Source organism: Triturus cristatus, chromosome 3_2 (assembly GCF_964204655.1).
Source record: "Triturus cristatus chromosome 3_2, aTriCri1.1, whole genome shotgun sequence".
Taxonomy (NCBI): domain Eukaryota; kingdom Metazoa; phylum Chordata; class Amphibia; order Caudata; family Salamandridae; genus Triturus; species Triturus cristatus.
In genome coordinates this window covers 694,047,815-694,060,800 of record NC_140584.1, presented here as the reverse complement: position 1 = coordinate 694,060,800, position 12,986 = coordinate 694,047,815, and the positions used below count along the sequence as shown (strand labels likewise).

Here is a 12,986-nt window from a genome sequence, read left to right as displayed (position 1 = left end):
CATCGTCGTAATCTTGACACTTTATGAAAAGTTCCGATGGACTGCGAGCAACCCGGAATGTGTTTCATCATCCGAGCCAGAATCATCCTCATTGCCAGACAGACACACACACACACACACACACACACACAAAAACAGATAAATGAACAAGTTACAAGGAACTTTCGAAATGACTGTTCTCCGTCAACTGGACAAGACACAGAAGCCGTTGACACCAATGGGCAAAAGCAGTAGTTACCGGGCAGAAACAAGTAAGAAGAAAAAAACAGGGTAAACGCGCTTTACCAGTTAAAACACAAAAAGCAACTCAGAAAGAGACAATATTTAGAAACATTTTACAGCACACTCCCCATTTTTACTTGAGGACCAAAACCTGCGAATCATTTACCCTTTCATTGATTTGATTTACCCACTTGCAGTACATTCGCAATACATGTGCAAGTCAGTAACCACAGAGCAATACCAAGGCTACAACCATAGTTCAGATTATCAGTTTGGCTAAGATGCAAATAATGCAGGCATGAAAAATTATATACATTGCCACATTTTCATGTTTGGATCAATTTTCAATTCAACACACCTCTTCTTTTGATAAGTGTTGTTCGTACATCACATCTTTGAACGTTCTAACATTCATTGTAGGATCTGGAGTCTTGCCTCCTGCAGAAAAGAACAGCAACAATAACAAACCAATGAGCACACAGTATGTTTAAAAATAAAACACACCCTATTCTATTTTTTCTTAGCCATAATCACTTAAATTTTAGCTAGGCTTTTCAATCTCTTAAAATAATTTAAGTATCTTACTAGACATCAGTTTGCCGATCAATGTTACCTGTTAGAATACAAACATAACTACACTTTAAAGCAAAGATTTATTGCAGATAGAAACAATAAAATAGCACAAAACAGTAGTCTTGAGAGGTGATGGGTTCCTGGGTTGCTACTCCGGAATACGTACACTTGGGTGCCTCTGTCTCCATCAGCAGTTCGACTTCAAGCAGCAGAATAGAAGCCTAGAAAATTATCTCTTTACCATTAGTAACACTTTGGATAGATATGCACACTCAAACAATGCCTCACATAAGTGGAAACATTCCCAGACATTACTAATTTCAGCCTAAATATGGCTTCAAAAAGTGGAGAAACTGTTTCCGACACATCTGGTCCAAAAGGTCTTCTTTTTGTAGCTCTAGGTATGTTATGGCTTAAATTTGAACTCAAATATATTAAATTAGAGGTTACAATTATCCTCACCTCTATTTTTAAAGGTTTTCTGACTTTTTAAGCAGGCCACAATTTATCACCCATACATGTAAGCCTTAAAAGGGTGCCTTAAATGAGGGTTGCCTAAAGTATGCATTTGCTTTTTACTATATGGAAGCCATAACCAAAAGGAAAATATTATGGTAGAGCATTAAGCTACAGAAAATAAACAGGTCGCTATACAATTAGCATAGCACCTGATTTTGAAACATGTCGATGACCATGCCCAATTTCCAGTGTCATACTGACACCAGCTTTGATAGGACTTCCTTTAGATTACTTTGTCACCATAATCTACACAGGATGGTGTTGCACTGCACCCTTAAGAATGCAGACAGGACTGGCATATAGCAGTACTGCTGTGGGAAAGAAATTAAGGACAGTTAGTATGGGCCTGTGAATTCTGACAAACATCTTCATATCAATTACAATTAAGCAAGTAAAATGAAATACCCCTACTAATTCATGTTGGCTGAAATTTCTAGTTTTGGAAATAACATACGAAAAACAGACACCCTAGCTGCAAGTCAAACTCACACCAGATGAAAGCTTCAAACGTACCCCAAGCGTTCACTTGCATACTAATATTGGTAAAACAAACTCACAAGTACTGGTCTCAGACTCGTTTTTGCATGAATGTACTTCCAACATAAGCTTACAAAGTCAATAATTAGGTGTTCTCCTTTGAGGCACTGTATTTTAAAAAGTATAATACTAACAAATATTAGGAACAGTAGAATAGGCACTTATGATCCAAGATTGCATGGACCGATAACACGTTAACTCGGAGTTTCTTTGGAATGGGCTCTTATTCCCTTTTTCAACGAAAAAGGAACCTTCTTCAAAATGTTTGAGTGTAAAGCACTTCGACAGTGTGGCCCGGTCTAGTCAGTAATGGAAAAAAATACAAAATTTATGAATAACTAAGTTTGAATTATATTACACTTCTTACATGTTTATCTATAGAAATACAGACTTCAACATAAATTACCAAGTGCAAATGGATCATGGCGCTCAGGCGAAATGATCATCATCCGCCGTTGTTTTTTGTATTCATCTTCCCGATCTGCAATCTTCGGTGGACGGTGCTCAACAAAGGGATCATACTGGAAAAAAAATACATAACTTATTGGTTGACCAGTGTATTACCTGCAAAATGTTAAGACTTACTTTAAAATTCAAACATACTGAGGTGCTGGGAGGAATGATGGCAATCACATGGGGTGGTGTCCCAACGCATTGTTCTATGGGTCAATATGCCACCTCAGTTTGCACCCAGCCATAAACAAACCAGTCTTGATCCTATTCCAATCAGGGCACAATGGATCTTGGGTAGCTTGAGCCTCACTTCAGAAAAGACCCAGCCTGGCAGTTCGGTTTGGACAGTTCCTATTGGAGGGGAGTCAAGATGAATTTGCCAACAGCTGGGTCCAAACAAACGCGGCATGGTGTACAAAAATAATGGACTGGGATTCAGCCCAGAGTAATTTCCAGTGGTTTAACTTATTTCAAGCATCCCATCACTTTTTAATATACTTGGTTACTCTAAAATTCAGCGTCCTACTGCTGCACTAGGCCTCAAGTATTCAGTTTTGATCATAACAAGCTTTAAGGTTTTCCCAAACACCATTATGAAAATATTTATATACATGCACATTCTCTTGGACAAGTACAGATGCAAGAATGTAACAAACGTGTCACAGTAATAACAAGTATCACTTGCACACTTCCTAAAAACATGCACTAAATAAAACAATCAATAGCTTTTCTTCGTAACCTTAACATTTTAGGTTTGCCATCAACTCCAAGGAAAAATCTTGCTGCATATTCCATTCACCATGCATACTTCTATATTTTGACACATAGGACTAATGCAATAAATGTATGGCCCAAGTAGAAAAAAAACATTTACAACAACCTGAGCAGTCAAGCGCATACTTTCTATTAATAACGCTTTAGCAAGCACTCCGAAGATTGGAGATTCACCTGTTCTGTTGATTGTGGAATATCATTAAGTAAAGCAACAGGAGCATGGTATCCAGGCTTCTTTTGTTCAAGTAAATTAGTAGAGGAGTAGTCATCATCATCCTGTTTAAACAAAACAAAACTAAATTAGATTGCAAACAGAAACAGGACAGTAACAATTTGCTTTTGTTCTGATTAGGAACGTGCTGTCACTCAAGTTTGTGATTTCAAAAGAAAAACAGATTCAAGTGCTGGCGGTTCAGATGGGCTCTTTTTGATACTATTTTAATTAGATCACGTTCCAAGCAGGTTTCTTTGTTAAGCACGTATTTAAGCACCCCCCTTTAGCAACTTGATTCTCTTGGTAAGATCTGCTAGGCTGAATAACTGTACCTGTGCTAGGGACTTCAACTGCATCACTGTTGAGAAATTCTACACCAGTCAAATAAGCGAAGAGGACCAGAAATACAAGATAGCCCACTGCAAAACCCATATTCAGGCAGTGGCCTCCCACAGACCAGAGTGAGCACCACAAAGGGAGCGTATTCAGATGAGCCACACAGACAAATTAAAAGTGGAGTCTAACCCCATCATTAAGTGAGCGAGGGCAGCAAAAAGCGCAAAGTGGAAACTTAATGTAGTGCTGTAGGCCCAAATACACCAATCAAGGTAACATTTACTAAGCACCTTAAGGCCTATCCCTAAAGTTATAGGACTGAAAACCGGAATCTGGCCTGTGACAAAGAGTCCATCTTAGAAGTTCCCAGTAAGTCCCATGAATGCCATAGCCATCAAAGAAACCGAAATAGGGTAAAATCAATAGATTCCATCACCTTAAGGTCCATGAGGAACTGGTGGGTAAGGGGACTGCTGACAACCAACAAGCACTAACGAAGGAAGATCTAAAAACATACAGCGCAAAGCTGAAGCACAATTTAAAGAAACTCAATATGAGCGCACAAAGAGCTGCTTAAAAATATTTACAACCTAAAAACTTGCCTGCAATCAGTCAAACAATGTCTGGAAGCCACTAAGGAACAGCTCAGCAGATCTGCCTCAACACACCGATTTCTACATGGCAGTTGAGCTCCTGGAATATTAGGCAAGAATGCTCCTCCATACGTGTGAGAACCAGAAACCGAAGGGGATGACATCTACATATTACAGGCATACTGAAAGGCCAGAATTCTACTTAAACATTATCAGAGCTTACAGTGAGCACGCAGCCTGGAAAAGCCCAATTGCAACCACAGTTTTACAGAAAGAATATTTCAAGACGCCACGTAGCCATGTCTTTTCATATAATGCGAGAACCAAGTTTCCTTGTTGTAGGACCGGTCAACTATGACGAGGCAAAGCAGATGAGCGCTTTGCTAAGTAACCGAAAAGCCTCTGCTAACAGATGAACGATTTCACCCTACAATTTCTTTGGCAGGGCAAGGAGCGCATAATTTCTTTGTTGGAAGGAGGACAATGTTTTTCTCAATTCTTCTGCAAGGACTGAGCCAAACGTAATCGTATGGCCAATGGAAAATGGAGTCATATCAATGTGAAGTACACTGAATATATCATCCAACAGTCAAAGTACTGGATGAGCGTGAGGTGGGTCGCTATAAACCATTGGCAATAGTAGTCTATTATTTGGGACCACTGTGATGAGACAAATAGTGGAGTGATATCAGGGAGCAAAAATCCATTTGTCCTAACCCTAATCTGTAGTCATTTGGCAAATTAAACATACTATTTTGAGTGCTAGAAGAGAATAAGGCGGCCTTGAAAGGTCTGATCTCAGTGACCATGAATAAGTGGTCTCAATAACTACAGGTCCTCAGCTTGGCTGCTGAGCCCCATCAGCTCAAGAAACAGATTATCCTGATAAGTATAAAGATGAAATCCATGCGAGCTGTGAGGAACAATCACTGATTTTTTTTTTATTTTTATAGTTTTATATAGCGTGATCTCGACCCGAACATATCAGGTATCAGAGCAATTTACATGAGCACCAGTTTTATTGCAGATGGACACGTTCGTTTTTGTTCAGCACGGGGAGATTACGCGATTTGCCCAGAATCACAGGATGTTGCGCGTCCCGGACGAGCTTGGAACCGGGTTCCCTAGGTTCGAGGTCAACCGCTCTACCCGTTAGGTTTCATCCTCTCCCCTGATGGTTAAAGAATTGGCAAAGGCACAATGAACAGCTACATTGGCAACATGTGTATTGGATATTCCAGATGCTTCTGAATAAGCTTTAAATAAGGTTCACTGTTTTCAGAATTGCAAGATTTTCATGCACTAATCCACACTTTAAACTAGAAGAGGGGGGAAATCAAAAAGAGGAAGCAGCAATTCTAAGGGGGGGGGCAAAACACATTAAACAACTAAACAACTATGTACATATACATTAGTATAGTTCATCATAGAGGAACATTTTCTCAATACTTACATCTTCCTGTTCATTTGCAGCGATGGATGTCAGATATCCAACAAACCTATTGTCACTCCCACCATAGATCTCTTGGTCAAAGTATCCAGTTGAATCAAGGCCCACTCCTTGGTCTTCTTCTGTAGTAAGAGCAACTTTTTTGCTTTGAATTTCTCGTATCTGTGCTTCAATGTCTAGTAAAGAAAACACAATTAACTGTGAATAACTGTTAAGGCAATTATTCAGCATTACATAAAGCAGAGACAATGCAAAATGCACCCCCTTTTCTAAGTGCATTAAAAGGATGCAGCTCCAAAGACGTGCTCAATGAAGGCAAATAGGAGTAAAAATAAAACCAGAGTCACTAGCACAACATACACAAAACACAGCTGTGCGATTAGGTGGACAAGGTTAATGCACTCTCAAAGGTTCACTTTTAGAGTGCCATTGCAATAAGAAGAGCATGCCATTCACTCCTGTAATGGGTTTGTTCTTTATCGAGAGGAGCTTAGGAGAGTGGAACTGGACAAACAAGGGTATCTCAAGATCAGAACGGAAGCTAAAGAAAATCAACACATACACTGAGAAAGCAGTAGATAGGGACTGCTACACATCAAATACAACCACTGTGCTCCTCTGTAGTGTCAAGCTTTTCATGTACCCTAGGTAAACTTCAACAACCACCCGAATACTGGGGTATTTCTAGAGCAGCCAGGATTGCAAAATGTAGCAAGGTGTGCTTCAATCAGATAGGAACTTACAATGATGTCAAATGTGTGAAAGTGTTCGTTCACGATTAAACGATTCAAATAGAAAGTATGGCATGCACTATATAGGCATGGAAACGCAGCTGCTGAATATTCGACAGGGTGCACAGAGGTTAGAAAAAGAACGAGAGTGGCAGAGGAATCTGAGCAATCTGAAAACATAACCCAAAAGACAATAGCATTGGAGATACAAAACCTAAAACATTTGACATTCACCAAGAACAGTAGCTATGCAACCCCACCATGCACCAGAGTCTTTGCTGATGTCCATGACCCGTTTGAACAGGAAACCTGTCTGCTACCATCATGCACTATTTTCTGAAACCAACTTGCCGGTTTTTGTTCCAGAAAGAAAATACGGGCTTGTCCCCCTCATGATTTTGACTTCAGGTATAGGAGGAATTATTTACAGGAAACCGCCCTGACATCAGTTTGGCCCCTGTTTTTTTGAGCTGTCATCACTAATCCAGTCATGGGTAAACATGAAGAGATTTCTACACAGGGGCTTTTCAATCTCTCCTCAGTTGTGATGCAAGTGCTGGCAAGGATCTAACGAAATTTAAATTATGGCAAAATCTTAGGACTCTAATAATAGAAAAGCTTTAGAAGTAGAGACCTATGCACCCAGGTCAGCCTTACACATTTGATTAATGAGGAACATAAAATGTGCATTTAGGAGACCACACAGAAAACATGGAATGATGTTTCACCCAAGTTAAGGTACATGATACAGAAAAGGTGTGTTTTGAAGCCTGATATTGTCATTGTCATACTATAGTGCTATGAAGAAAGTTAGAGGGTGAGTCTTATGCATAAAGAGATCTAGCCTGGATTACTTTTTCGCTTGGGTGGCCAGACAGCCAGTAAATTTACAGATAGTTCCAAGTGCCTTGACGATTAACGGGTCTGAAAAGGCATGGAGGGATGACCTTTATAACATTCATGGACAAAATTGTGCACAATATACAGTTTTTTTTCCAGCAAGCTCTGTTCAATTGGGAGCCAGTGTGTAGATATGCCCCTACAATACTTCAGTCAATTCATAAATATTGTAAGTGCTTGGGAAGCCGTAAGAGGTACATAGGCTGGAAACTCAACTCGAGCTCACCACCATCATGATGGCTACACTGAAACCAGGAGTCTTTGGTACCAAACCACTCCGTGAATTAAATCCACACTGATGCCAGTGTGAGATTTATTAAAACATGTACTCGGAGGGCATTTTAGAGGTGAACCCTGAACCTACCGACCTAGGTGTGGTCACTGACTGGCTTTATGCAGCCTGCCATACATAGACATGTTTCTGGACCCCTGCGTGGAGAGCCTCTGCTCTCTGGGAAGAGAAACAAGCATTTGCAATGCAATAGGTCTCGCATTTATAAGAGTTTGAGCTATTGGCATTGTAAAATTACAATGCCTTTTATTTATGTTTTGGTTTTAAAACAAATAAAAGGCATTGTCATTTACGTCAGTAGCATAAACTCGCATAAAAGCAGTGTGCGGCGTGCAGCAGAGGGCGGCGTGCAGCAGAGGGCGGCGTGCAGCAGAGGGCGGCGTGCAGCAGAGGGCGACGTACAGCAGAGGGCGACGTACAGCAGAGGGCGACGTACAGCAGAGGGCGACGTACAGCAGAGGGCGACGTACAGCAGTGCGAGGCGTGCAGCAGTGCGAGGCGTGCAGCAGTGCGAGGCGTGCAGCAGTGCGAGGCGTGCAGCAGTGCGAGGCATGCAGCAGTGCGAGGCGTGCATGTATTTAAAATCAATCATTGTGGATACAAAGCCTAAAGTGTCTTGATCGCCACAGACGGTCTGTCTATACATCCCAACTGTTTATTGTGAGCTGTAAAATAATGCACACTACGCATAGAAAGTCAGCAGAATACTGTTTTGACAGCTGATGCAAAGCTAGCGAGGTCTGTGTTCGCCCCCCCCCTCTTCCAGCCATTCTTTTTCAGCACCCAGTAACTCGCCCAGATTCCAGCAGGGCAGCACAGTGTCCCTAGTGTGGACGAGTGCAGTCCACACATCTCAATGAATGAAATTTTTATGATTGAAAACTAGCCAAGAGTGGTGTTCAACTAAACTCTGCTCCGAGAGTGGCAGGTGCGTGCTGAGGGTGTTGGTCTGATGGACTCTTCGTGATTCCAGTGTCCTGAAGGCTGCACAGCGGAGAACTGAGCTATAAACTCTTGAGCCCAGGCTGAGTTGCAGCTGCGAAGTTTCACTCCGATGCTTCGCTCTGTAATGTTCCCTGTTGCTGCAAAACACCCCGTCAAACACTCCCAAACAAATCATGTTTTTTAAATTCTTGACGTGGGATGAAATGAACCGGTGCTACAAAAGATGCCATGGGGATCATTTTAAAGGGCGCTCATAGGAGGCACAAACCACATGGGGAATTCTTCGGAACGAGACAATGTGGTCAGAACTGAGCTTTTTCTTACTCGCAGCTGTTAGATCTGTGACTGTGGCATCTGGCAGTAACCGATCGAAGCAAGAGATCTTTCTTAATACGTACTTCAATTTCCATGATAAAGAAAGGGGGGTGGGGGGTGCTCCTTGGGTCACAGTGCAAGCAACAGCTGCCATACGCACACGTCTACACACTACATTTCCATTGCAACCCCTTCTAAAAAGCACACACACCCCCCCCCCCCCCACACACACACACACACACACAGTGAGCAATCCGGGTTTCCATCCCGGAACCAACATCCCAACACCTAACAACATAAGACTTAAAAGATCTACACACCCATGTTCTTGACAGTCCTCTTGGCTTCCAAATACAGAGCTTCAACTAAATTCTGGCGTGTGCAGTATTTTTGATGGGGTGGTTTTATTATGGTTTTGGAAAGTTAGGCGAAGTAGAGGGGGAGTAAGACGCAAACAACTGACATCTGGAAACAAATAATGAACAGCGGGCTGGGGAGACCATAGGGTTGAATAAAGCAAAGAAGCAGGGAGTGGATTAAAAAGTAGAGTGGGGTAAATTAAAAATGACGTCTGAGAGCTGACTTGGGGGGGGGGGTAAAAAAAGCCTGCAGAGTACAAGAACCTAGCAGCTGCACCCATGCAGCATGTAAATACTAAAAACTGCAGTACGGGATGCCTTTTTGTTCCCGTCCATGTGCAGTACACGTCATGGCAAAAGTTACGTATGCGTGTACGGTCTGCGGTAAAAAAAAGTGTAGACTTAAAAAATATCGGAAACCACGCGCTGAGACTGGGTTTTTGGGTTCGAGACATTGCTACTCAAAGCTGCAATGCTTGGGAAGGGGACAGGTCAGAAGTTGGAGAGAAAAAAAAGTGACTGCAGTGAAAGAACTGCCACCGCAAGCAGTACTTTATCCGTGGAACCTGGACGAAGATGCGAAGATTGAAGCCAGGAGGAAGACTGAGGTGGAGCGGAGGCTCTGACAATAGGAAGCAAGGTAGTTAGTAACTTTGAGACAGCAAGTGATGAGTGAACAGACGTGAGTCTTCGGTGCAGTGCGTGCGGAGCAGGGGAGCGAGCGTGCCTGTGTGCTGGCTGGGGAGACTGTATCCGTCTAGGCTGGATGGCTGTATGACCATGGTCATTTCAGTGCCACGCTAATTGCGTGTAAAAAAAAAACACAAGAAAAACAAGCCCGGCAGGGCGCGGCGCGCGCTTGGGGACGGGGAGCGCATTCCAGGCGGGGGAGCGGACCCTTTGAAGTGCTCCCAAAAGCAGAGTGCATGGCAGCACGATGCGCGTGATTGTGCGCGTGCTAGCCATCCAATCCGCTTTTTGGGAGCACTTTTCAAACCCGCTCTCTATAGTCTCGCTTTGCGATCGCTTACGCGACAGCAAGGTCGAGACCTAAAAATGCATATCCTGGGAAGAGGTGTCACACCTCCTCCCCCAGGATGGGCCCAGTGCTCGAAGGAGAAGCTTCAAAGGCCTGCCACCTTTGTAATGCACCCTCCCAGACTCTGCTGCTAGCAGAAGAGGATAGGCCCTGGTTTACACCCCCACTTTGGGCAAGAAACCTTATAAAGGCTAGGAGGTGTGCCCATCTTTGCCAATTCCATCCCTCAGGTGGTGGAGGTGAAGTTAAGCACACTTTTCCATCCCCTCTATCTTGAAGCTAAGGGGACTCCTCAAATCAGGGCTAGTTCTAATATCCCCTACCACAGAAGGTTGGTAGAATAGCGGGAATTGTCACCCCAGGTAAGGTGCTCATTGACCCTACCTACTGCTCCCCTAAAGCACCTACATTTAGTATTTGGGTGGTTCCCCTAGACCAGGAAACTAGTTACCTGCGACCTAGGACGGACGAAGACGCTGTGCAGCAAAGCCTTTAGACGACAGACATACCTCTAGCCCTACCTGCCTGTCTCCAGCTTCTAAGAACCTGCAAGAAGACAGACACCTGTGCTGCAGCCAGCGACTTCCAGAAACTCCAGGAAGACTGCCTGAACTTTCAAAAATGACCAGAACTCCCGAGGACATCTGTTCTGTCCCCAAGATTCCAACACAAAGAATTTCGGTGCCCTGCGGATCCCAGATTCCTGCCCACTCTGCATCAAACACCTACAGCCCATGTCCAGGTGCCCCCCGCCCTCAACCCAGAGCAGGTTCCCCAGTGAGCCGGATATAAAGTCCAGCATTGGCTGACCCCTCCTGGACTCCACGATGCCACCTGCACCCTGAATCCAGAGCGCCCCCAGACTGCAACCACTCCAGAAAGAAGACTCAAATTTCTAGCACCACCACTGCACTTGAAGTCCCTGAGCCTTGGTGTGCTTAATCGAAAGTGCCCCTACGACCCCCTATACTTATCTCTGCTGTCAGTCTCCCTCCAGCAACATCCAGTGTGACGCCTGCAGCCTGTTTGTCGAAAGCAGAATCACTGAAAAGCATTGGCCGACAAAAGCTGAAATGGCACCCTGCACCCAGCCATCCCCTTGCTGCTGCTGGTGGTGTATATTTAAAGCTGCTTTGTGCCCCCCGTGCCTAACCTAACCCCCATAGCTTGTCCCCTGCGACAGATTCTTACCTGCCAGCATTGTGGTTTTGAGTGCCCGCAGTCTCCTTTGAAATACATTGGGCCAAACAACGATTTTGACCTGGGCACCTGCTGGAACAGTTTTGGTACTCATCTGACCTGCTGACCTTTGGTCCCAAAGACTGGAATTGTAAGTGTTGTACTAACGTATTAATCCGCGTTACTGCTTTCCATTTTAAGATAACATAGAACTGTTCAGAAATTGCCAACTTTTTATGTAAAAAGTATTTTTTTGTTAAAAACGTACTTACCTTATAGCGAAGATCTTGGTCTTAAAATAAAACAAAAACAAGGAATATTTTTATAAAAATTGGTGTGGATCTCATTTTTGAGCCATGTGTACATTATTGATCAATGCTGTGCAATAAGTGTCTTACAGTCCTCTGTGTTAGATCAAAAGGCTGCTCGCCCACACTACCACTAATAGAGCACTTTGGGTTTATCATTGAGCCCTGTACACTTTTGGGGAACCCCTGGACTCTCTGCACGGTATTACCACCTAGTGGCATACCATATACAGAGCTAGTTTCCTACACTCCCCACACAATCACCACAACAAGGACTATCCTATGTACTGACCTCTAAAAACAAATATAGGCAGCTCCTTGCTTCCCTTAATCACAACCTGCAAAGTATCTTCTACCATCTACTCCACCATGAAGAGACCCACAATTTCCACCAGTCTATACCACGACTATCATACTATCCCTCACTGTAACATGTTCTCAGATGAAGCCAGCCACATCCCCACCCTTCTTCAACCTCTAACTTGGTGACTTAGCCTCAACCTCACTGCCTTTAACCCATTCAGGGAATCTTATTCCTCTATCCCAGTGACATGTCAAGTAGAAAAACTATCATATGCATGGTGCACATGGCACCCCCACACCACTCAATTCACACATACCTCTGCGGCCCACCAAACAGAAGCGTGCATAGATGCGATCTTTGTCCCAGCTACGGACTGTTCTGAGATTTTAGACGTACGCATTTTGCCCAGAGGCATTTCCGACCACTCTCCAATACTCCTCAGCACAGGGGCTCCCCCTCCTTCGGCCCGCCAAACATGGAGGATGAATGCCTGGTTCCTCCAAGATCGAACCTTAAAAAAAGTGGTGGGGAAGGAGCTTAAACAATACTTCACTACTAATGAGTGTTCTGTAGCCTCCCCGGGTACCCTATGGGAGGCAGGGAAGGAGACCATACGGGAGTCGCTAAAGGGGCAGCTAAAGATCCAGAGGCAAGTGCAATTGCAGGAGATCTCATCCAAGGAGGCGCAGGCACTCCGTTTGGAACAGCTACTATCCACATCAGAAGATGCCGCCCAAGCCCGACAACTTGCCCACCTTCTGGACGACATTAGACAACTATACCTGGACGCTGCCAAGCGCCTATGGAGATCCTCTGTGGCGAAAATCTATGGTTGGGGGGGGATACAAATAGTACGATCCTGCACAGGCTGGCCACATACCCCAGGGCAAATTGTATTATCCCAGAGGTGGCTGACGAGGCTGGAGCGGTGCACCGTACCCCT

At 43.9% G+C, this 12,986-nt stretch overlaps 1 protein-coding gene across 2 annotated transcripts in view; it reads right to left on the bottom strand.

The window, feature by feature from the left end:
• Window positions 1-12,986, bottom strand: part of SF3B1 (splicing factor 3b subunit 1) — a 339,385-nt gene that overhangs the window by 275,637 nt on the left and 50,762 nt on the right. Inside the window, exons 2-5 of one of the 2 annotated variants that reach the window (XM_085648748.1) lie at window positions 5,675-5,847; window positions 3,253-3,354; window positions 2,258-2,372; window positions 581-660 (exon numbers count right to left, since the gene is read on the bottom strand). In XM_085648748.1, the coding sequence (XP_085504874.1) occupies window positions 581-660; window positions 2,258-2,372; window positions 3,253-3,354; window positions 5,675-5,847 (470 nt within the window). Of the gene's footprint in view, window positions 1-580; window positions 661-961; window positions 2,043-2,257; window positions 2,373-3,252; window positions 3,355-5,674; window positions 5,848-12,986 lie in introns of those variants that run through there. The other variant, XM_085648749.1, reaches the window with a different exon arrangement.